The 27,443-nt window shown below is 30.7% G+C and overlaps 1 protein-coding gene and 1 pseudogene across 1 annotated transcript; one reads left to right on the top strand and one right to left on the bottom strand.

The window, feature by feature from the left end:
- Positions 1-1,598: 1,598 nt before the first annotated feature.
- On the top strand, positions 1,599-6,540 carry LOC114424723 (annotated as a pseudogene).
- Positions 6,541-7,149: 609 nt separating this feature from the next.
- Positions 7,150-12,523, bottom strand: LOC114421075 (endoglucanase 6-like). The gene is made up of 9 exons (XM_028386853.1): positions 12,192-12,523; positions 11,895-12,107; positions 11,572-11,772; positions 9,527-9,616; positions 9,172-9,336; positions 8,754-9,038; positions 8,244-8,592; positions 8,076-8,150; positions 7,150-7,948 (listed from the first exon to the last, which is right to left on the bottom strand). The coding sequence occupies exons 1-9, from the start codon at positions 12,390-12,392 to the stop codon at positions 7,650-7,652; spliced, it is 1,878 nt and encodes a 625-aa protein (XP_028242654.1). The 5' UTR covers positions 12,393-12,523; the 3' UTR covers positions 7,150-7,649.
- Positions 12,524-27,443: the final 14,920 nt, after the last annotated feature.

Here is a 27,443-nt window from a genome sequence, read left to right as displayed (position 1 = left end):
GACAGAAGTTTTCTGAAACATTTATTAACATTCTCTGCTTAAAAATATCGGTATATGATGGCGGCAATAAAGCGATGTCGTAACAAAAATAAAATTGTTCAACATCATAAAAATCATTTATAAAATCTAATAATAATCAAGGTGGTCCCTTGTTTATTATCTTTATAAAGATCGTATTTCAATTTTGCCCCTTTTCTATTTTCTGGAAAATATTAAGGAAGTATTGACATGGGGAATTGGTGATACTGGTCCGATATGATAATTGTACATTAAGTGATTAATCACTTTTTTTTATAAAGAATTTTTGCATTTAGACCTTTTTTTTTGCGAGAACACACCATACCCATACCCAACGTCAATTGCATCTGACGTCGTATTGTATCCTTGAACTTTTTTGAAGCATAAATAAACGCCTGCCTTTTTCTCTGCTTGTTAATTTCTTAATTCTTCTATAATTAAATACACTATTTTAAAAAACAATTAAGAGAGATAATGTTATCATTTTAAAAACAAATTATCAACAATGTTGGTAAATAATTAGGTCTCTTAAGGTTGTAGACTAAGGTTCCATTTCTTCATTTGGAGACAAATTTATGTCTCAAAAGATTCATTTCTTACTATTAGTCGATAAACATTTTTGGTCCTCATAACTTTTTACTTATATACATTTTTTTTATTAAGATTGGAAATAAGATAAGCAATTTAAATATAACAACTTCCTTTGTTTAGGTTTATTTTGGTTAATGATTTTTTTATGAACAAAACATTTATGAATGAATACGTACAATAAAAAATCTAAATAGCAACAAGGAATGTTCATAATGATATTTATATAACTATAACCATATCTAATAAATAACTAAATTACAAATGAATATTATAACCATAATTATAACTAATTTTTAAAATGAGTATAATTTGATATAACTAATTATTATTTTTAAAATATGGGTATATAACTAGTTATAAATAAACTAATTATATAACTAGTTATGGATGAACAAAAATAAATTATTTGAAATACCTATTTCTATAAAATTAAAATTAGTTATAGTTTTATAACTATGACTAGTTTTTAAATAAAAATAAGTTATTTGAAATATCTATAACTATAAAATTGGTTATAATTTTATCCCTACTTTTATATAACTAGCCATATAAAACTAGGTATAGGTATTTTTTAAAAAACTTGTTTTTTTTAGCCTTCCTAATTGCAAAAAATTATTTTAATAAGTATTTCTTGTTGTTATTATTATTATTATTATTATTATTATTATTATTATTATTATTAAAAGTTATCTAAAATTTCTTACATACATAAAAAATTAAACTCTTCCTATAATTTATGTCTAAAAAAATTAGTTTAGTAGTTAAGAAATTAAAGAATAGAAAAGGAAAGTAAAATAAGAGAGAAATAATATATGGAAATGAGTAACTAACTAACTAGCTAGTTAGCCGAGAAAAAATTGTATAGTGATCTGAAATGGTTGACCAATCAAAACTGTCTTTCGCGTAAGTTTTAATTAATTAAGGTTACAATTCAGAAGAGAAGAGAGAAAGACCAAAAGCAGAAGCAAGAAAGGGTCCACTCGATTGGGATGGCAGAAAAGAGGTTCATCGTTAAGGTGGAGAAAGCCACAGAGGCCAGAGAAGGAAAGCCACCCATTGGCCCTGTCTACCGCAGCATTTTCGCCCATGATCCCCTTCCTCCTCCCATTCAAGGTCTTAACACCCGCTGGGATATTTTCAGTTACAAGATATGCTTACTTATAAATATGATCATATTAAAACTCATCAAGAAGTACTCGGGACTACGATCATTGGAGGAACAATACCTAAACCTATCGATGCTCCAGAATCTTTTAGATTGTTAGTTCGAATCTTTAGCTATGGAACTGAATTATTTCCTTGTATCCCAGAAGAACTTCCAGGTTCATAGGAAGGAAGCTTAATTGGACTGAATCAGAATTTTTATTCTATGATTGATCAGTATAAACATCAACAACGAGCCTATAAAAAGTGAAATTTGTGTTTGTAGAAATTATCGAGTAATTAAAGATAAGAAGGATGATCCAAAATTTTCTTTCATGTACAATTCATCAATGTTATCTTATTTTCTTCCTTTGATTTATAACTAAGTATAGTATGATATAACACAACACAATGCACACTTTATTAATCAATCTAACTCAGATCTTTAAGTTATTATAAAATCCCAATATCTATCTTAAATTTCTATAGATAAATAAATAAATAAAAACCACAATGCACACATTGAAGGTATGCGTGAGGGATGTTGTACGCAGCCTTATCTTGCATATGCAAAGAAGCTCCGGATTCGAACCCATGACCAACATGGTCACCAAGACACAACTTTACCGCTGCACCAATAAAAATAAATTATTTAAAGTACTCATTTCTATAAAATTAGTTATAGTTTTATAACTACAGCTAATTTTTAAATAAAAATAAATTATTTAAAATACTTATAACCGTAAAATTAATTATAGTTTTATACCTATTTTATATAACTAATTATATAAAACTAGTTATAATTATACGTATTTTTTTATAACTAGTATTTTTTAGCATCCCTACACAAAATGTTTCCTACGTTAGAATTGGTATATTTTTAATTTTAAAAAGAAGACAGAATGGAAAAATTGGAAAATGATGAAGATCCATTCCATTTTTGGGGTGTACGAAGAGAGACGCAGAAATAAAATAAAGAAGAAAAAAAGAAAGTGATAGATGTGACTGCAAGTATGTTACTCCAATATTTTGGATTCTCAGTACATTAATGTGCTGTTCACCTGTTTTTTTTTTTATTTTATTTTCTATCAGCATTGATGTGCTTGGTAGTGCACTTTGATTTTTTATTTTTTCATATAAGTATCTTTTCTTGCAGTTTGTGTATTTAAGTTTAAATTTACATAATGCCTATTTTCAGGGTGTAAAATGTGGTATTTATGGTGCCAATTGCCCCGAATGGATCATGAACATGGAGGTACAATTTAGTTTGATTTTGTTTACTTCTATGTTGTATTTTCTCCATATAAATTTTCTTTCTAATAACATTAATCTTTGGAGATTTTTATTGAATTTATATCATGATCTTTGTCTGTTTCTTTGCGCATTGTATGTTGCTTATCATTGTTTCTATTTTTACTGTATTGTTAAAATATTCTTCTATCAAATGTCTGTTGTTTCATGACTTTCATCCATGAATGTCTGCCTGTTGTTTCTATTATTTGGTGCTCTACATTAAGTGGTAGACATCCTTGACTACCTAGTGATGGCCATTTTTAATGTTGCAAAACTAGCTTTATCAATATTTTCTGACACATTGCAACATAATTGAAGGCCTGCAATGCTCAAGGACTTTATCGTGTTCCCTTATACGATACCTTAGGTATGTGCAAGGCTTCTTTAGCATGTTTCTACATCAAGGTGATGGATTGACTCAACCACAAACTGATTTTTTTCTTCTTCATTACTATTGTCTAAAGCCAATCATCTAAACAAATTAACTATTTGGGGAAGTAACATGAATGATTTGTTTATATATCTAACACAACTATTCACTCAACAGTCCTTTAGGTTTGAAGTGTTTATATCGAAAAGTAGACATCCTATTCTACACTCATTAATAATCCATTATAAATTACTAGTGAAGTTTTTTAGATTCTTTAACCATGAACGTTTGCAGTCCTAATATTTTTCAAATGATAGTTATTATGGATTTTAACATGCATGGGGCTGTGGAATTTATTATATACCATGCAGAGGTCTCGATGGCATTTGTTGAAGAAAAGAAGATACCTAAAGTTTACGCCTATTGAAATCATTTGTTATATTATTGTTAGGACCTCGGAAGGACTAAGAATTGTGCAATACAATTTTGTGTTAATAGTCAGTGTTATTTATATATTTGGTATTGAAACTTTTCAGCTATTGAAGACATTTCCAAATGCAGGAAAATATCTAAAGAGTATGTTTCATTGATTCTCTCCATTCGTTCCTAAAATATTCATGTATTTGGAAAGAAGCAATTACCTTAATTTATTTATTAATTAATTTTGTAGCACTTGTGAGCTTTGGAAAGGTTACTCCTGAACAAAAGCAAGAAGTTGAAAAGTTTGGATTGGCAATGTATTCATGAGATGAATTTTTGCAAGTGGTGCGTTATTCATTTGACACATTATTACTCTTTCTCTTATTATTAGTTGTAAAAGTTCACTGAAAATATACTCCTTCTATAATTACTTTGCAGCGTCTGCAATAACTCTTAACACACACACGCACACCCCATAAGAAAATAATATTAATGATATATTCCTATCTCTATCCAACGTTTCCTTGTAAGTGGGAAATTCAGTTCAATTCCGTACTTACATATGCACATTTAGGGCATGTTTACTTTGAGAAACGTTTCCTGTTTTTGTTTTCTCTGCTTCCTGTACAAATTTTCTATAGCAGGACACAGATTAAAAATAGGATAACAGTTCTGTAATTATTAAAATTGGAAAGAAGAAATAAGAACAGAAAAAAATTTCTCAAAGTAAACGGATAAATTTTCTATCTTTCAGCTCAGAAAAGGCCAAGAAAAGCAATGTGTTTATGGATATTTACTGGTTTCATTTCTCAATACTCAATTACTCATTCCAGTTTTTTATGTCTAGAGCAGGGTCATAATCAGAGTTTTGATCTTCCTGTTAAAAAGAAAAGTGATGTGTGTACAATAATGTATACGAGTGGAACTACAGGTGATCCCAAGGGAGTGTTGATAACCAACGAAAGCATTATTACACTCTTAGCTGGGATTCAGCAATTGCTGAAGAGTTGTAATGAAAAAGTAAGCTAGTGTTGGTATTTTGAGAGCTCTAGTCTCTAGAAATGTTTTCAGTTTTAGGATAATGAATATTTTGCTATCCTCTCTTTGACTTACCCTCCTTTTTCCTGCTTGCAGTTGAATGAAAAAGATGTATACCTATCATACCTTCCTCTTGCACATATCTTTGCTAGGGTCATTGAGGAGGCAATGATAATGCATGGTGCCTCAATAGGTTTTTGGAGTGGAGTGAGTAAATGTGCCAAATCTTTCATTTCCGAATGAAAGCCTGATATGATTATCAAGCTTTCGATTTGACTTTATCCCAAGAATAGTCAAATTTGTACTTGACATTAATGTGAACACAATTTGTGCAATGGCTGCAGGATGTCAGTGTTACTGGAAGATATTGGAGAGCTAAGGCCAACCATTTTTGTTGCGGTTCCCCGTGTGCTCGATAGAGTGTACAATGGTAAGCTTTTGTCATTGTTACAGTTATTGATCTTTCTAAAATAATGTGATGTTTAAAACTGCTGATAATCAAAATATGATTTCAGGAAGGACACAAAACAACTCTTTAAATTATTTTTTAGTTATTGGAGTAGTCTTTTCCCTTTCTCTTTTTGAATTAAAAAATTCTCAATCTCAATCTGATATACATGTTTGACCCAAAAGATTTCTTCAGGGAGCTTTATGAAACAGACAGTGTTCAATTTCGCCTACTCATATTAAGTACCATATATGTTTCTGTATGTCATTGCTATCTAGGCCAAATCATGACATACCCTGTAAAACTTACAGTACTGTATACGTGTGTTCCTATCCTATGTCAATCAAATCAATTCACACAAAAAGGTCATTTATATTATTATTGGTTATATACCAAAATTGTTGTTATCCCTCGCCGGGCCTTACAATATTCTGATAAATATTGATTTTTTTTTAGCAAGTTGCATAACATGACTAAAGGGCAAAATCATGTTGAGGCATCTCCACTATTTGACAGAATTGTATTTAATAAGGTGGTGAAACTTCATTAATTTTAATTATTCCCCTCTGCCTTGTTAGGAACAGCAAGTGTAGCGAAATTGCTGACTAATATATTCTTTTTGTAACTTGATCAGGTAAAGCAAGGTTTAGGGGGGTAATGTACGTATAATTTTGTCTGGAGCAGCACCTCTATCTAGACACGTGGAAGGTTTCCTACGAGTGGTGACTTGTGCTCTCATATCCTTCAATGATATGGTACGCTCTTGTTAAAATTTGATCAATCCTGTTCACACGTCATACTATCCTTCTTTTTTTGGTTTTGAATCTTTTTTTATATATAAAAGAAAAAAAAAAGCATTTAGATGAAGAGGAAAAAAAACACATGGAATTAGGAGGATTAGAGATCTCTCGTAATGAACAAAGGGAAAAAATGTAATCAATGGAGCAAAATTTCCCAATCCTTAAATCTAGACTCCAAACTTTTTTTTTTTACCTGCAAAAGAAATTTTACTGATAAAGAGAGCCAAAACTTAACACAAGAATCTAGGCTCCAAACTTATCCAAGGAGAATTATCAATTGCTTCCTAGTTAGTCTCGTGGAGCATAACTAGATAAGGAAGGATTATCATTTGATAATGGAAAATTTTATCAGAAATATGAGATGAGATGCAGGTTACTCCAAGTTGATGTTGCCACACATCACAAATCTCAAAGAATAGGAGAGAAGTTCCATATCAGAAAAATATGTCGCCTAGCTTTTTTATTAAAATCCCCAAGTTGTCCTTTTATTTGTATGATCGTGCGCCTGTTGCAAATTGGTTTCAGTTGTTCTTCCAAGATTGGTCTTGTGTTTTCAACTGTGATTTGCCTATTTTGAAGGGGGATTTTGACACATTTTGTTGCAAGACCAATCTTAATTTGAAAGTGACTTTTTAGTTTTTTCTCACGTGTTTTTTTTTTTTCACCTTGTGAAAATATTTTAGGATATGGAAAAATATAAAGACAACATAATGATATTGTTAATTTTAGGAAAGTATTTCTTTTACTATTGACCATGACCACTTACAGAATCTAAACCCTGGATGTGTCTAAAGAATAACATGTGATAGGATATAACATGTGAGTGACTACTATTTTTTTTATAGTTTATACACAGCCAAAGAATTTTTTGCCACCCATTTTTAGGGCTATGTTAGAGTGCTGCACTTGCATTTAACATTATTCTTTGAGTAGAATATAAATAATATTTAAATTTAGATTCACACATCACCATCTTCGTTGGACCTAGGCTGGAAATTTTTTAACCACTGAATTAAACAATCATAAACTTGAAATAACCAAATTAGCATTGCACAGCACAAAAACATAATACTATATAGCACAAACTGTTTCTCTGTAGAGATTACAAAATGCTGCAAAGCTTACAACATCAAACACAGAAAAGACATCCAAAGCTGTTGAAAAATACAAGTGATGACTCTTCTCTGAAATATTGAGAAGTTCACCTTTTTTTTTTTAACTTCTCAACAACACTGTTTCACTACCTGTCTTGTATCACTCACTGTATATAAGTTGTAAAGCGGAGAAGAAAGAGGATGAGCTCTGCCTTTTGTCTCTTCACTCCTTTCTGCTCCGGTCCTTCCATCTTATATAATCTACCTATTTTGATCTAACCTACTGAAATGCAAAATACACAAGGGAAGAAGAAGAAGAAGAAGATTTGACACCAAATTATAGAAGGAAAAACGTAAAGACACTCCCCTCGCTGCACATTTGTATGGCTACACAGTCTTACACAAGAAAGCAGTAAACCATTCCCATGCCACTTTCAGGCCAACACGTAGTTCGCCACGGAGACATCTGCTGGAGAAGCAGAATGGATGTAGACAAATTCAAGGCTTTTGCCAGCTGATAATGAGCTGAGCCATGATGGGAATGTGTATGAATCACCTGACTTTGTGACACCCCAGATTGGACCATAAAGCTTGGATATTGAAAGATTGAGAGAATTGAGACTCTTGTTAGATTTGTTAGTCACGACTGTTGAGTATCTGTAATAAGTTTTTCCATTGGCAACCCATGAGGTGGTCCTTTTCTGTTCAATGGAAATTGGGCCTGACCATGAAGCTGAAAGAGAAATTCCTCAGTTAGATTTTGATCAAAGCATACATATCATTTTAGTTTCAAGTATTTCTCAGGTAATTAACTTGATCAATAAAGAATGTGCAAGTGAAGTGACTAGCCAAAAAAGTACCTGGAGAAGGAGTTGTCTTGGGACTGGGGGTTGGTTGAGGCTTGGTAACAGCAGGCTTAGGAGCTGGAACAACAACTGCAAGGAAGAAATTAAAGCTGATTAGTATATTATCATCACTGCAAGAGTTTTAACGAGAGGGACATAAAGCAAGAATAATGATGACAATACCTGGAAGAAGCTGGTTATAGCCACCATGACCTCCACCTAGTCTTGCCAGAATACCAATAAGAGGAGCATTGTTATATGTTGCTGGCTCTGTCTGCTCATAGTTATCTCTTTCATCAGCAAAGTCATCATATGCATCAGGTCCACCAACAAGAGCACCAGTGAGCAGGTTGGGGTCGCTCCTTTTGCTGCTAAACCATGTAGCATAACCTCCACGGCAGCTGACAAATGAAGGGTTAACCTTGATGGAAACAATGGATGAACCTCTGTGATGAACCCTTTGTGGGAAGTTGCTTCCATAGCCCACCATGTAACTAGTAGCTCTTGGGTTGTCCCCAAGAAGGTAGTCCACCTGAAGATTTAACATGTCAAGTACTTAGATCCTGCTGATAGATTTTACAGAATGAAAAAGTTCAATTGAAAGTAGGTTAAACTATTCACTTGGTCCTTATAATTGTGCCCATTTTCTCTTATATGAACTAAAACTTAAAAATAGAGACAATTTTTCAGTACCTGAGACTTTGCAAGGGAGAGAAGCTCAGCAGGGGGGACATTCCCTGAACTGCATCTCAGGTTTCTACCAGATGAAGCAAGGTAGTCAGAGTAGACAGTGGCTAAAAATGAGGCACTTGTGACAAACTGCATGTTGTTCCATCTCTGGCGGAAGATGAGGCCACCAGGAGTCTTCTGAACATTGCGACTACTCTTCCCAAGGCATGAACACATGAAAGTTTCAGCCTTCTGCTGGTATCTCTCGAAAACTGGAGCATGATGCCCAGATTTGCCTTGCATCAGGAACTGCAAGGAAGAAACAAGGAAAGCTACTTGGTCACTAATGTTTGATATAATAATATACACAAAAGAAGCTAACTTATGTTTGTTTTTTACTTTTTCATTAATTATTGATAAGATTAAAAATCATTGGTGTTACCTTGGCAACTAATGTCTGAACACCAGCATACTTGACATCCCAACCAAATTCAGTCATGCTCCAACCAGTTCCACCCATGGAATCACCATTTCTTCCAAGGTAATCCAAGTAATACTGGTTGTTAGATGCTTGATACAACCAAGCAGCAGCCCAGAGCAATTCATCCTGCACGTTCAATTACCAACCCTCAATTAATTGTTACTTTTGTTTCCTTTCATTTGCAATTGATTTTTTTATTTTTAATTTAGGCATGCCGTATGCACATTAATTCATTTTTCCAAATGGGAAAGTTTTGTATTTGCTCAATTTTAACAGAAAGGGGTGAAATAAACATAATTAAACAACAAAAACTTACATTGTAACCACTGATGGATCTGTAATACTTTTGGGCAACCGTGATGCTGCTGTCATATTTGCCTCTGTATTTGTCAGCAAAATCAAATAGCTGAAATTGAACAACCCCAGAGAGAGTCAGTTGAGCAGGTCCGGGTAGAAAAAGAATGGAGTAAAGTCAATCGAGTACCATTATTCTCAATAAATGAATCAATTAATTAACCTTATGTTAAGTTGGTGAACATTTATTAAATCAACTTCTTGGGTATCCTCATTTATTAGATGCAACTAAAATACTAGTACTACACGATACCAGAGGGGACCAGATTCAGATCTGTGACGACAGTAGTATTTTTTACTTAAGGACCTTATTGAGATCGGAATTTCAGAAGCATCCTATCTTCATCACTCCAACTCTAATAAATGAATAATTAAATACAACATGTTTTTCACCAATCACAAACAGTGACAGAAAACAGAAAACGTGGTCAAAGAGTAAAGTATAAGGTTAAGGTAGCACAAAATAGAGGTCCAATGTAACCCTTACTAGTAAAAACCCAAATACAATATTTTGATTATTTTTTTAATTTTATTTTGAAGACCCAGTACACATAGATGGTAGCTGAACGCCCGCAGTGGTCGTATAGTAAAAGTACATATCGAACAAATAAAGTGTTATTTCACCCAAAAATAGCACCGACACTGTACCCACGTGATAGGCATAATGGCAATAACGAAGTTTCATTTGTGTGATGTGAATCCATTTCGAGGGGAAGGTTACGATCAACTGGGGCTACAAAAGATCAATTTGTACGATCTAAAGGGTAAGGCTATACCGTGACAAAAGGGCATGTGTGCCCCTTCGGCAACCCATGAGAGACCTGGCCACACTTCTTTCTTGTCCATGTTCCCATTTAGACATAACAACTAACTTTATTTTAGGACCACTGTTACTACTATTATCATTAATAGGGTGATAAAAATAAAATAAAGAAAGAAAAGATATTGTTAGAGATAGGATATGGACTAAAAAGCTCAGTAGGTGAATTGATTTTAATAAACAAATTTCACTTTTGTCATAAAAAGAATCCATTCACGCTTCTTTAGTTATTATAAGAAAAAAGAATATAGGGTGAACTCTTGCTCAACAAAGCAAGATTAAGGGAGACTAAATAAAAAGCTGGGGGGAAATTAAGAAGTGTACAAAAAGCATTTTGATGGGTCCCAAAAATGCTAGATTAGATACTGTCTTCATTTCATTGCTTTTTTAGGACACAAATATTACGTAGCATTCCGGAAATGTATTAGAACAAAATAGTTATAAACTTTACCTTTAGTATACTTTAAAGAAAATACAATTGTATGAGATTATAAATAGTATACTTTAATTTCATTTAAAAAATAAAATAAAAAACTGTTTCACTTCCACAGTTCCACCTACGAATATTTTCTTGATTTGAAACAAGTGTCGTTTTAGAAAACTCTAAAGGATTAAAGAAATCAAACTTTTTTACAAGACTAAATTATTTTTTCTTGAAAATAAATGCCATTAATAATTTTCATTTTGAAAAGAAAAAAATTAATTATTGAACAATAATTTAAAGAGAAAAGGACAAGTTGAAAAAAGTAAAAGCATTTTCTTAATAATAAAAAATCACAGAAAATTATAAAAATAATTTACTGAAATTATGCTTACTTCATATTATACTAGTTGGGCAAAGGGATTAGGTTTTGGTTATCAAAAGAAAGATTAGGCTTTATTATATATATTTATTTATTTTTGGAGCAAAGTTTTGGGCTATTGCATAAATATGGCGGTGTAACCTACGAGGCCCAAGTTTGGTCGCTCGCAATAACGACTCTGACAAAAGAGCCATAAAAGTGTAACTGCCTATTAACTCCAACCGTTTCACTAACACATGCCGTTCCGAACAAACAATTCATGCGCACCACGCTTCACTGTTTGTCCACTTTCTACACTACAATGCGCCCATCTCATTATCACACAATAATTATTATATTAAATAAATAATACTAAAGTGTAAAAGCTAGTAGCCAGTGTAGTACCTGGTAGGCATGGCGGAGAAGTTCGCCGGCATAGGCAGGGTTAGAGCGTCTGAAAACTATGGATGCGGCGGCCATTGCGGCGGCGGTTTCTCCGGCGAGATCGGAACCGGGATTGCTCGGATCGACCTTGTAGGCATGACGGTCGGTTGTCATGTCCTCTGGTCTTTGCCAACAGTAATGGTCAGTGTTCCCATCTCCCACCTAATTGTCACAACACCAACGACATTCTTTATTCATAAATAAATTACTACTTGGTGTAATAGCATCTAAATTCAACTAGGAATAAAACATTGTATTAAAATTAAAATAAGAAAATAAGGTACCTCTCCATAGAGAACATTGGCTTGAGGGTGCGCTTTGATGAAGTAGTCCGTACCCCACTTAACGGCTTCCATGGCGTGACCAAGTTCACCACTAGCAGCCATTTGTTTGCCGTATTCAATGATGCTCCACGACATCATCGTAACGGTAAACGCCATGGGTAACCCGAACTTCACATTGTCCCCTGCATCATAGTACCCTCCAACTAGATCCACCTGCATAATTTAACATCAACATGAAAACTAGGACTAGAAAGAATTTGGGTGAGTAAACTAAAGTAAAAGAGTTCTTAAACTTACCCCGCTTGCTTTGCCATCTTGCAAACCAGAATGTGCTCTCCATGTGACCCTCTGGTTGTGGGGAAGGTAACCAGATCTCTGAGCTTCAAAGAACAGAAGGCTCTTGCTAAGAGCTTGGCCGTAGTCATGGCCAGCAAAGGCAAAATTGGGGCACAGAAGAAGAACAAGGAGCAAAGGGAACATGCGAATAAGCTTTTCCATGTCTTCAATGTGGTGAGTGAAACAGGGAATGGCAATGCTGATGAGGGATAATCCCACCAAATTAGGAGGGAATCCTTAAAGGAAAGAGGGAAGTTTCAAGAAAAGGGAGAGAGAGAGAGAGTACGGGGATTGGAAACTGAGGAGCTCGAGGCTCTATATATTATGGAGGGGTGGGAAAAAGGAAGGTATCAAGAACTCAGAAATTGACAGTCATTCAATTAAAAAAAAATGTAAATTAAGTTATTATTTGTTTTGCTGGTACTATTATTTTTTTTTTTGGATTTTGAAGTGGCTGCAAATTGCAATTCAGACGTTCCTGATGATATGAGAATGGGACAATGGCATGTGGGCTTACATAATGGAGGTCGGTGAGGTTTAAAAGTATCTGCTTTGGTTGAAATTAAATTTACTGCTCACTCATAGAGTAATAAAATATGGGGGGAAATTAAAAAATGGTTTGACTTACTGAATGTAGATTGAGCCAGAATAGTATGTGATCAATTGTGACTTTGGCATTATTTTATTTCCTAATATGCTTTTCAAATTTTAAGACGATTTCTAGTCAAATTATTTGTTATTTGTTTAAAACATTTCTTGAAATTGTTGTGCAATTAGATACTGGCAAGCAACTGTAAAAAAAAAAAATAGATACTGGCAAGCAATAACTAAACACTTTTCATAAAAGAAATTATTTATGGGGGCAAAATTAGAGTGATTAGAGGAAGTCTATTTCAAGGTCACACCACATATCTCAGAGTACACAATAATACTTGCTAATAACCTAGCAATTGAGCACCAGCATTTTGAATTCAACAAAATACAAATGTTTCATTAATTCTGTTTTGGTAGAAAATGCAACCACTCTAAAACACAACCATGTCAACACGTGTAACTTTAGAAGGGAAATCTGTCATGGAACTATTCTTAAATAAGATACACAGGGGAGAGGGAAAATAACTCTGTCATCAGTAATTTCTTAAATAGACACATTCTAATATAGTAGTAGGAGTAGTATTTTTATAGTCAGTTAATTAATTACTCCCCGAGTGATCTACTCATCCATTCCTTTTCAAATGCTTTAACCAAGGTGGGTAACATTTATGAATAACCCGAAACCCTCTTTTATATGGTCCACAACAAGGCAAGAGCCACATGACTTACCATTGGTTTAGTTACTGCAAAAGTGTCAACAATGTTTGACCGGCAACGATTCCCATCTCCCAGCGTTATTAACTTCTCGCCTGCAATGTTTGGTTTCAATGGAACCCCCATGTTCTTTCAATTTGATTGTTCCTTGTTCTATACGTGGAAAAGGAGCCCCTCCGTGATTTACGTGCCGTAGCCCAGGCCCCATGCTATTTAATTATTCATTACTCTCCTTGTTTAATGATTTATCCGTAAACTAACAAAGAAAAAGCTCTGCTTCCTATTGCGCGGATGTTTTTAGCTTATTGCTTCATTAAATTACTGATACTGTATTTTTTTCCTAGTGGAAATCTTCACTTTAAAAATTGAGTAACGAGCATGTTTGGATGATTTGAGAATTACTAGTGTGATTTTTGAAAAAGGTTGTGGACGGGTTTCAATATTGCATCACTGCAAATGAAAAAAAAAAACATTAATCATAGACATTAATCTACAATTCAACGGAACAATAGCTAGCTAGCATTCTTCCTGACACATGCATGTGATAATTCATTTCAGTAATCTCATATTCCATCTTTTTATATTCTTACAAAAGAAAACGTGTTTGTAGTAAGAGTCAAAATGAGAGTACTAATAAGATGTAAAATTAATCAGAGAAGAGATTGTACGCGCTTGAGTCACATGTAATGGGAACAACTAACAACGAAATTGAAGTAGTTGTACAACTAACTGTGAACTAAATAATTGATTCGCAACATCGCAACGGTGAAGCTTCATCTGCGTCCATATGGTTTCTCTCTGAACATCATCGCAGGTGAAGGACCTGTACCCAGGATTCAAATGCCCCACAACCGACACTTATAGCTATTTTATTTTCGTATCTGAAATTAGTTCTCTATTGCCACCGACAGCATCCCAGGTAAAAATTAACTAAACAAATTTAAGAATAATTGTGTTTGCACACGTATAATCATTTTTTTACTAAATTCGGGAAATTTTATATTTTATAAAACTCTTAGCACAATGAAAGAAGTGAATTGTGTTTTAAACAAATCGAATTGCAGCAATGTCAAATATTTTGATTTGGGCATTGTCATACTGGAGAGGACTGTTGACAATCACCGTCAATTCAATATTTCATCCTACAACTTTTTCTTTTTGGAAATACTTTATCATTAAAAAAATATAATAAAATCAAATCCATATATTTATACAAGAAAATGTAAAATTGATTACAATTTTAACTGTTACGGAGTAATTTTTTAAATAATAGTAGTAGTTATTATTGTATTTTATTTTTTAAAGTTCACTGATAAAAAAAATTCTATAAAGTGCACTGCTTTAAAGGAGTAAAAAATGAATTCTTGCAAACGTACAAAATGGATTTTCTATCAAATCAATTTCAGTTTAAGAGAATAATTTACTTTAAACTTACTTTACCGCTATAACTTCAGTTGAATCACTAGTCATTAAGAGCACAGTGAAAAAATATATTTTGGGTGTTTAAATTATTTTGATGTTACATATGATATAATAATTTTTACTATTTTTTATTGGAGTGGGAGAATTTAATTTAGGTTCTTAAATTTTATTTAAACAAAATAAAAATAATAAAATCTTTATGTTCTCTCAAATGGTATAAAAAAATAAAAGTTTTTGAATATGAATTTTTGAGTTCAAGAATTCCATTAAATAATACTCTAAGGTTGCTTTCCCTAATTAATGTTTATTTTGATCTTTGAGTTTTTTAAAATATTTAAAAAAGTTAACTGAAGTTGTTAACTTTTATAGGTAAATGGTGTCTCTTAAGTACATTTTAATTAATAAATTTAAATAAATTTTTTATTGCAAAATAAAAATTACACGATTAATATTTTTTTATATTGTTGTATGATTTATATAATAAATTTTTTTATATTTTAGTTGATTAATTAAAAAATTTAGGACACCGAATTTTATTAAAAAACGAAAATGGAGAGAGAAAATGTAGAAGGAGTATGTGATCAAAACCAATTCCCACCGATTTTTATAGGTAAATGGTGTCCCCATGTCAGAGCGCTTTATTCCCAACCGCAATCAACGGCCTCCGCCGAAAATGAGATAAAATATTAAAATCTCTCTTTCACACACTCACACTCTCTCTCCATGAACTTTTTCTCAGTCTTTAATTTTTTATTTTTTTTACTCGTACTTTTTTAAAAGTTTCAATCAGCATAAAAAAATGGAGTGACAAACGATTTTGACACGTCATACGTAAGTCAAAGAGGCAAGTTTCCGGAATGACTGAGTTCAGCGACAATTCCCACCGTTGAGTGCCCGTTGTCCAACGTTTTAGTATATGCCAAGAAAGTTTTTTTCTTGAATATTGATTTTCATTTCTTTTTCTAACTAATACGCGGATGAAGATATAATGTCACACAAAATTATTTTAATTTAATTAATAATATACAATTATGTAAAATACTTCACAAGGAAGGAAAATTTTCTCATGTATTGTCTCTTTCCTTTTTTTTTTATGCATGGCATTACTATTAGATATGAGTTAATGATCGTGCAATTACTATAAATACTAAATACTACCGTTCAATTAGCTTTATCAGTTATCAATTGAGTTAAAAGATAGACATGGGCATCGTTCAACTTTTTTTAAAAAAAATAATCACTCACTTTTATTAATCTTACCAAACAGGGATTTACATACGATCTTCAATGAGGCCGCACGTTGCTTGCATTCTCAAGGTCAGTAAAAGAACAAATTTGAAACAACTTTAAAGGGTTTGTACATAGTACTCCATGACTTCATAAATCAGACAAAGAGATCCTTCCTTGTTTTGCTAGAGGAAAAATTCACTGTTGGTTCATACCCTAACATCGTGTCCCCAAATTTAAGTCTAGAGTATTTTCTTTCTTTATCTTTTGTTGAGTGCGTTAGGTCACCTTTTGGAAATTTTGGCACTTGCTCCTGACTTTACACAATACGATATAGACAAAACATCTTTTTTTTTTCTCCTTCTAAGTATAGCTGCCTTCCACATTCCCAAGTTGTCTTACACTGACTTCAATTGGGAGCTTACAGAAATTAGAGATCGTCAAAAGTCAAAATTTCAAGTTGCGCTTGGCAACTATATGATCAAGGTGAAGAGTCTAGGTTAGCTAGTTGGCCAATCAATTGCGTTAACATTGCACTTGGTAGACCAATTTCTGTTGGAAATCCTTTCAAAGTGAAATTTGATTTTGCAAACTAAATTCATAACGGATATATATGCTGCCAAACATCATGTACTAATCCTACCTCCAAAGAGCTGATATTGACATGATGCATCGTAAATTCGTAACAGTATGAATTTATTATACTCGCAAGACGTCCAACATGAGTGACAACTTAGCAAATTGTTGAATTTGATTCCTATATTTATAAACGTGGTTTTTGCGACGTATATGAATTTAATCAGTGGAGCGTAGCCAGAATTTTCTCTCTTGTTGACAGATTGATTATGTGAGCAACTCCCTCGATTCTAAAATAACTTATATTTGAGATATTTTTATACAGACCAGTAAAACAAGTATTTTAAGAAAATTAATATTTATTAAGGGATAATTTTATCAAAATATTTTTGTTTTCTCTCTTAATTTCAATAAATATATTGTTAAGTATTCTAAAATAACATTATTTATCATAAGATAAATTTGTAATGGATATTTTAATATCTTGTGTTGAAAAATGAGAATATCAATCAATTTATTTTCTTTTTAAAAGCTTAAACATTAATTATTTTGACACGGAAGACGTATGTTTTATGCATCCTTAACTTAAAGTTTTGAAATCAATTCAGGAAAACAATTTAACCTTCTAGTCCTAAACAACGTACCCTCTATCATTATTAAGCTCTGCCCCGGACTACCATTATGCTTAACAACACTATTATCACCACTTTGTAGTTTATGGATCGAGTTGTTTTCTTTATAGGTTTCGATCAGTTTGAGTTATATTTTGGGTCAACTTAGCCTTCAAAAAAAAAAAATTGGGACAACTGATAGAGGGTTATGGTTTTCAATCAGTTTGATCACATGTCTTATATTTTTTTAAAAATAATTATATATTAATAATATTTTTTTATACTTAATAGATAACATTCTATATAATATTATATTATATTTATATTATTTTTTAAAAATATATTGTAAAATATACTTTAACTATAGTTTTATAATTTAACTGCATGTATATAATGCTAAGATTGATATATTTATTTGAGCCGACTCAATATGCTATGTAATATGTTCCATATTTACTATATATTATTGAACTAGATTTAAATTTAAATAAATAAGTTTATTAAAAATTTATGTCAAGCAAAGACAATGATGAATTCATTTCAACCTGTCTCATGTAAACAGTTAACCATGGGTTCAGCATAAAAGTTAAAAGTGTGGTGGGCCTTTCCCCTCATGCGGATATTATCAGCGTGGGAACAAACAACTTTTTGAAGATTTACAAACTACCAAACTATAATCACTATTATTCTCTATTTTATATTAAGGAAGTAAGTAGTTACATCAAGTTTCATGAAAAATTATTTTCCTTTCACTAAAATAACATTATTTGACAAAGATATTCTTATCATAAATGTTTTTTTTCATTACATTGCTTCATAAATGATTAACTACACTTTGCAATTATAATTGTATACTATTTACTAGTACAATTATTTGTATCGCCAAATTAGGATATTATGAAAAAATAAATTAATACTTTATTTATATTTACAAATAATTTAAAACCGAAAAATATTGGAAAATGACACAAAATCAAACCAAAACAATAAGAAAGAAAACTTATAAATAATATAATAAAAGAATAATTTTAATTTTTTATAATATTTTTACATATTATATAAGAATAATTATTTGAAAAAATAATTTATATTATTTTTTTAAGAATTAAAATACAATTAGGTTCATGAAATATATAAATTCTTTGGACCCAGCAAAGGTAAGAAATTGTAAAGAAGCACGGACCCATCAAGATCTTAAATCGATATAGAGACAATAGTGATAGAAGTTGGGAGCTTTTATGGGGACAATGGGTCCATTTATCCCCTCACCTTCGTTTTAAATTTCTGGAGATATTTGAAAAAGTAGAATGTGAGATATAAATGAAGTTCTATCCTTGATACAATCTCTTCTGCTTTTTTTCCCTACATTTCCTAAAGTTCTAATTTTTTTTTTCCTGAATATTTTATTTTATAAAATCCCTATTTTTTGTATATTAATATTAATGCAATATCTTCGAAACATACAAAAATGACTGTTATACAAAATATGAAGTATATATAAATTAATATATCACCGTGAGTTATTTTAAATAACTCGGGCTCGTATTTTTTAAGTATATGAATTTGGATTTAATGTCAAAATTTATTTATATGAAAAAATTATTATAAGTGATTTGTATCTTGAAAAGTAATAATACCATATTTTATAATATATAGTTGTTCTTAACACACTTTGCATTAAAAATTACAAAACTACTGGTAAGACTCGTTAAATAAAGAGTGAAGCTTACGTGATTTTGTAATTTCTAAATATTTTAATTAATAATAAAATATGTTTAAAAGACTATGTTAAAAAATGTGTAGTAAAAAACAATTCCTTGTATATTGGTTAGACTACAATGGATTTATGTCATTTTATTTAAATATCACCATATGTGCCTCTAAAATACTTTCACTCTCAAACATTCCAATATTCATTTTCTTGTGCCTTTGCTGCTCTGGTTCTCGTGGATGTTGTTGTTCTCATTCCTTCATTCATTGTTTGCTTTGTTGCTTCCATTGCAATGTTGTTATCGTTCAGGAACAGGTTTGGTCTCACTGTCATTACTATTTGTTGTCGTCTCCACATGCTTTTTGTAGTGTTTGTTACTTGTATTTGTTGGCTCTCTGTTTTCTTTCCATGTAGTTCTGTAAATTGGTAAATGTGTTGTTCTATGGATTGTTAAACAATTATGTCAACATGTAGTTTTGTGATATGGTAAATGTATTGTGAATTGTTTGTGAAATTAGATTGCTAGATACTTGTTATTATCAGGTACATAAGTACATTGCTGTTCCAATACATTTTTTTAAAAAAAAACCTTTTTCGTCGGTTTGACTTGTAATGTAAGCATTGTTGAAATTGGTTAATTCTACATAGTTAGTGTAAAAAATAATACATTATAAACTAATAAAAAGTTATAGAAAATATGATTTTTTAAGGTAATCACATCATATATATATAATAATATATAATTAGATACTAATGTAAAATTTAGTGTTAGTAGATGTACTATTTTTTTCATTTGTAAAAGAATTTTACATCCCCTGTTTTTTTTTTTTTTTGCTATATAGAAATTCCCATCTTTGTCTATTTTTTAATTTTTTTTTTTTTGTTGAATTCCATATTTGTCTGTTTGATCCTTATGTAGTGCGCATAAAATAAATTTGTATTCGTGTCTGCCTCTGCTACTTACATTAAATAGAATTTTCTTTTATTCTTTATTCTATTTTGGGTCTGAATGCTGGACCATTTTTTTTTTGTTGAAAAAATGCTGGACCAGTTAGTAAGAGTTACGTGCATAATGTTCCCCTCCATTATTGTAAGTGACGATAAGTTGCTCCGTCGTTTTTCAATTTGTTTAATACGATTATTATTACCTTAATGTTAGTACTATGATCGAAATATGTATGGCAATTGATTAAAAATTAATACAAAAAGCAGACAATAAAAAGCAGAAAATTAACTAAAGTGGCATGTTGTAATTGCATTTTTTTATAGTAAACTTTCGGTGAGTTTTATCCTAACTTTAGTGAATATTTAATGAACAAACTACGGAAGATATTTACGTGTTTTTTTAAAATGTTAGTCATAAAATACATCAAATTAATTAATTTGTTGTATGTAAAATTTTTAAAAAATTAAAATGTTAAGAGTGCAAATTGTAATTAAGCATATCTAATACTTCAAATTATTAGATATAATAACTTGAATGTTTCGGGCTATGTCTTCCAAATCTTAAGAAAAACCAATACTAAAATAATCACTGTGGATGAACCTGAAGCTGCTTATATGTAATTTAGTCTGAGCTCTAGTTCATTTAACTTGTAGTCCGTGAGAGTTCGAATTTGGTGTTATTTAATTATTTAAATGGATTAGCTTGTTGAGGTTGTGAATTAAATGGATTTGGTTGACGAACTTATAGATCAATTCGTTCAATTTACACATTATACTTGTTAAACTAATAAATTAATTAATTGAACAATTAAACATGAATAATTATTTCAACAAAAATTCAAACTTAATTCGTTCATGTTGTGAGAAATTAAAGTATTCGTTCTGCTAAATTGAATCCCGTTGGGTCACTTTTGGATACCTGCTACTTAGCTTTTATTGTTTGGAGTATAGCATACCATGACCATAAAAGATTAGGATCCTGTGAGATATTCTAACTTGGTTGTAGTAGGAGGAATCAATCTCCAAAATCCTAACGTCCAAAGGTCCCCACTAACCGTAATAAATTTCAGGAATCAAGCTTCAACTTCGCCCTGGAATTCCTCCATCTTCGTTATGTACTAGTACCATATTTCATCTGTGCAAAAACAGTATTAGTTGACTCACAAACAATTCATTTGTTAATGCCAAACGGTTATGGCCAATTCAGACAAGGCCAATTGATTGATGGAGATTTTATACTGTTTTTTATTTTTAGGTTATTGTACTATCAATAATTGTTTAGAAATCAATTCATGCTGCCTATTAAAACTATACAAAGGTTAAATTTAATACTTAATCATTTTTAACTTTTTCATCCCTAATTATAATGAGATCGACGGAGTACTTATTACCCTGCATTTTAACTATGTATGATAAATACCGTAAAAAAATATAAATAAATGAATAAAAAAAACATTGACTGACCATAGAACTATAAATAATTTAAAATACTACTCGACACAATCATTTATAATACATTACAAATATTACAATAAACTTTTGGAATAATAAATTATAAACTTCAATGCCTATGCGAAAATGGTGCACTTTTTATGCCACAGTTCAGTCCATGAAGCTTGGTATATGTTGGTTCAATGATATCTTAATTAGTAACTTGTACTTCATGCTGTCACGAAGAGTCGTAAATTTTGGATATCGTATTTACTTCTTACATATTAAAAAAAAAAAAACTTGTGACTGAAGTGTGGCAGAAAAAAAGATAAATGTTTTTCTAAATTTATATTTGAACGTTAATTTAAATATATGTTTATTCTTTATAAAATAACAAGTTTTTTTTTATTCTTATTTTCTTTTTGGTTTTCATTTTTCTAGAATTTCAAATTATTATTTTTAATCTCTATAAAATGAACAAATTTTGATTTTAGTCCTGCTAAAATATATTTTTTAGTTTTCACCCCTAAAAAATCTAAAATCATTATATTTGGATCTTATGGGTAAAAGGGTTTTATTATCTACTAGATTAAGAAGTAAAAGTTGAGTTAAACAAGTACAGCAGGCAAAGCAAGCTCAATTTTGGGTGGTTTGCCAAAAACGGTAAACAAGAAAATGATTTACCTTGGAATTAGGTGCTAATGATCTAGGGAAATGTATTAATGACACACTAATATTAGTTCATGTCTTCATAATATGCTAGGCTGTTTGCTCATTCTCATTAATATAAATTTACGTTGAGAGTGTACAACTCAGTCTTAATTTGATCAAAATTTTCATAGAAAATTGTTGCATAAAGTCATACAAAGTATTTTAATTTATTTTTTCTCAACTCAATAAAATTTAATTTTCTATTTTAATTAAATTAAAATCATTGGTTAAGAAGAAGACAGTGTTACACACTCCAAAATATTTAGAAAACTTGTTTCTTTGTAATTGGTATTTGATTGTCCTATTTCCTGAATTCCAAATCTAAGTATAGATTCTATATATAGTTCCTATAACATGAATCAAAATTTGAACCCGATCGAGTGTTGTTCTTGTACATATGCTATCTCTCAAATCAAAGAACATGTTATAGCTATGGAAAGAAGTACACTTAGAAAAGAAAAAAAAAACAGTGATGGTTTCTTTGAAGAGTTAGACATATAGGTGCAAGTGATATGCTCTATCTCTTTGTAATCATTGGTTACATTACATTTATTTTTTTTATTAATTAGGAAGGATTGGATTCCATCGGCGGACTTATAGCCGTAAGCAAAATGTAATGTAACCAATGAACATGCTGGCTTGTTTTTATTAAGAGTCGAATTTTGTATGGAAATAACTTTTTTTTGTCAGATTTTATTTATCATTTATCGAAGTAAGGATGGAGGATTAAAAAAAAAAAAAAACGATAAGAATGTCTCTTTTGATGGTAGCCGTCAGGTAAAGCGCAATTAACGTTAAAGGGTGGGCCAGAGCTGTGAGATGGAGGCGATCAAGGGTGATTTGTGGGTCCCGCCACGTGCCCCTTCGTCCCCCTCCCCCATGCTCCACCTCAACTCTAGCTAACACATTCACTGCATAAAATATCTTGTTTTTTTTTTTTTTTTGCTAAACAAACTATGTACAATTTGTTGAGAGTGTTAGGTAATTCATAAATACAATTTTATTCCGTTTGTTCATGTGAATTTTTATATCTCGTGAAAATGAAAACCACGTGTTGTTTTAATTTTCAGAATTTTTTTTATTTTTTATTTTCCCAGATTTCTTGAGTTTGTCTCAACAGTAAAGTCGGCCTTAATACTTTTCTTAAATATAATTGATTTGGATTATTAAAATACGTACTCTGGAATTGTATAAAAACAATGTTATTAAAATAAAGTAAAATTTAGCAACCTTGTATTCATGAGTTCAAAAGAGCCTTGTTATCTGGTGCCTGGTGGGGAACATTTTGGTACGAATAATTCTCTTTACAAAACAGGTGTTTCACTTTAGAGTTTGGTGGACTTAAATTGTAAATTTTACACGGTTAATTAATTAAAATTTAAAAAAAATCTAATATTAATTTTTTTTTTTTTACCGTTCATAAGACGAATTTTCACATTTTTTATATCATTTATGATTCTTTTTGGTTTTAACATAACTTGTGTAGTTTGCATATAAATAAATTTATTGAGATAAGTTTTACTTTTCAAATAAAAAAGAATTATATTCCAAAATCAAAATTAATAATTATTCCAAAAAAAATCATTTTGGCTCACTTTAAAATTATAAGAGATTAAATTAAACTTTTTTACCTCCAAAATATTATTCAAAGTCGCACTTACCAATTACCATGTGATAATACTAAGTCACGCCATGTAAATTGCCCGCCATCTTTTGAAACATATCCTTTATCTCTTTACAGTTTTGTCATTCTTTTATCTCCAACCTGATTATACACTTAAAAATACATTTTCCTTTACTAGAAAAATACTAAAACAAACAAATTAAGTGAAAAAATGGAAAATTTTGCAAACTCAATATCTATATGCAGTAAAATAGTTCAGAAAATAATATGTTAAATCAAATGATATCTAAAAAATCTCTAAAACTAAAAAATAACTAATAAAATTTGGAAAAAAATATTTTTAGAAAACAGAAATATTTTATTTTTAATAATACCGTTCTATTATTTCCTTATGTTTTTACCAATTTGTCTATGTACATCTTGGTGCATAATCTTTGGAACATGGCTTAAAACTTAAAGACATCTTTACTACAATTTCCTTATAAAATATTAAAATCTGTACCATCTGACCTATAGAGGGAAAAGCCTAGAATTGCTTTAACGTTCTAGAGTCGTGTAGCCCAATCCAGCCCACTTGAAGCTGAATTGAGTTTATATATATATTTTATTACCATCATGTGAAATAGGATGAATTTCTATTAAATATTGACGTTAAAATATTTTAAACTAGTATATATAATTTACTCTACCAAAAAATATATACACATATAAATTAAACTCTAAACTTTATATCACTCCCACACAAGTGAATCTTCATCTAAAAATTCAACAGTGAAGCAATGTTTCTGTAACGAACAAAATTGCATCAATTGGGTGCTCCTTTCCTTGCAATTGTTTGATATTCTGGGGCCGTGTGTGTGATTTCCCTCAAAAGCATCCAGACACATAACACACAACCTCCATGGTTCTGCCGCAATTTTAGACCCGCCTTCCACTTTAATAAGTCAAATGGGCTTGCTTGAGTGTTTTCCTCCTTCTCCGATTCAGGGAATGACGAGCCCATCATTTTGTTGCTACACCCATCATAATATATATTATTAGATTAAAATTAATTATAATAAAATCAAAAAATATATTAGTAGATTTATATTAACAATATCTTTTTTATATATATAAATTTTTATTAAACATATTATTTTTATTTACAATTTATATATATACATATATAAATTAATTATTAGATTAAAATTAATTGTCACAAAATTTATTATATAAATTTACATGTGTATTAAATATATGTTAAAAGTTTTAATGCTATATATAATAATATTAATTATTTTATAATATAATTAACTTATTAATTTAATTAATTAAAACCTCATATTAATAACACAAAACTCACAATTGAATCCTTATATGAACTCACAATCTATATTTCATGCAAATTACATATACTGTGTCGGGTGTACCAACAAAACAAAACAATGGTGCGCGTAGCAATTTCCTCCACGTGATTTTCTAGTCACTGTCAACGAGTACAAAATAACGCAGGGGATGTGAAAATATATTGGGAATAAAGCCCAAGTGAGGAAACGGGGGTTCAACAAAAAAAAGAAGAAGAAGATAATTTACAATTTTGGTTTTTCTTTTAATTTTTTATTTGTGATTTTAATCTTTTTTATTTTTTCCGCAATTTGAATCCCACATTTTACAAATTTCACAATTTGGGTCCAATTTTCAATGTTATATATATTTTATTTCTTTTATTTTGATCCAATTGAATTTGAATTAACGTATTTTTTAAGGTATTATCAAAAAATAATTTAATAAATTAAAATATAAAAAATAAAATTATGCAACATTAAAAATTAGATTAAAATTGTGAGTTTTCTAAGATGTGAAATCTAAAATCATAAAAAAATAGAGATCAAAATCATGAATAAAAAATTAAAGTGAGCCAAAAATATACTTTAGCAAAAAATAAAATGAAGTGCTAGGTATTTTGCAAAGGAATATGGGATGCTTATGCCTGTGGTCCATTTGAGTTGGAAATAACCAACAACGTTCAACACAGCACAGGTAATAGATAGATTCGTTAAACATGTCAAATATTTAGTTTTTGAACAATATGAAAAAAAATTATTGAAAGAGAAAAAAACTATTTTGATGATTTTCATATTTTGAACAAAATTAATCTTTGATATTAATTGGAGAATATCTTTTGTAAGAAAAAAAAAACAAGAGAATAAGAGTTGTAATCAATAGGAACCTACACGCAAATGTGGCCCAACTAGGAGAAAAATAAATGAAAAGTGGGAGAGTTTTTTTTTTTTTTATTCAGAGGAGGCCTTAAAAGCCCAACACAACAAACTAATTAGGCAGTTACTTGGGGCACCTAGCAACGTGGGTGAAAGGACAAAAATGTCCTTCACCCTTTAATATAAAAGCAATACAGTGACTCGTTCGTACGAGTCACTGTACATTTCTGAAATTTATTCTTCTTCCTCCCTCAAGAGAACGCGTCTTCTTCTTCCTCTGAGAGAACGATCCCTCTCCACTTAGTGGTTTCATTTCCACATTGCCTCTTCTTCTCCGGCAGCCTCTCCACTGTCGATTGCGACCTCTTATTCGCTGCCTCCCCTTCATTTCCTCGTTGTTGCGGCGTCTTGTTCTCCCATCGACGTTAGTGAATCTTCTTTCTTCTGTGGTTCTTGTTCTGCCTTACTGTGTATTATGTATTGTTTTGTGTTTTGATTTGCATTATTGCTACTTGTTCTGTGGTTCTCTGTCTGCTCTGTGCTTATTTTGTGAAAAGGCTATACGGATTGACAATTCGTATGCACCATATGGATTGTTGATCCGTATGACTTTTTTAAAAACTATTTTTTTAGTGAAATAGTCATACAAATGGTCAATCCGTATGATTTTTTTTTTAAAAAAAATGTTTTACTTTTAGTAAATAGCCATACAGATTATGACTTTTCTTTAAAACTGTTTTTTTTTAGTGAAATAGTCATACGGATTGCCAATCTGTATGACTTTTTAAAAAAAAAAAATAAATTCTTTCATACGGATTGACAATCCGTATGACTATTTCACTAAAAAAAAAATAGTTTTTAAAAATAGCATTTTGATAAGTAACTTCCTAATTTAGTTGTCAATATTTCTTTATTTTTCAAGTTTTAAATTTTATAACATAAATTGTTGACATAACATTTCTTTATTTGTCAGGACGTTCCAAGTAGCATGTATTATTTTCTTAAAAATAAAGACGGGATGCATTTGCACTTGGAGGACGTTGCAGAATGTCGGCTCGTGTTCAATCATTACAAGAAGACACTTAAAATTGGAGCCAGATGGAAACATTTTTGCGAGACCTTGTCATTGACCGCTGACATGGAAGTAGTTTTTGAATTCATTGATTCCAATGTTAACTATGTGCTCTATTGGTCGTGTTTATGAACAATTTAGGATTTTAAACATTTTAATTATCATGAACATTTTAATTATATATTAGTTGTTTTATAATAATTGTTTTATCATGTGTTGATTCTAAATTTGTTGCAACAATGTTCTTATATATAATAGTTGTTTTGTCATGTATAATATTATCCCATTGTTTTTGAAAAAAATTGGTCATATTTTTGAAATAAATTATTTTTAATTAATGACTAAATGAAATTTTTTTATCATTGTTAAATTTAACC

This window comes from Glycine soja, chromosome 8, assembly GCF_004193775.1.
Source record: "Glycine soja cultivar W05 chromosome 8, ASM419377v2, whole genome shotgun sequence".
Lineage (NCBI taxonomy): Eukaryota > Viridiplantae > Streptophyta > Magnoliopsida > Fabales > Fabaceae > Glycine > Glycine soja.
The sequence above is the reverse complement of the archived record's forward strand: the minus strand, read 5'-3'. Positions and strand labels throughout refer to the sequence as shown.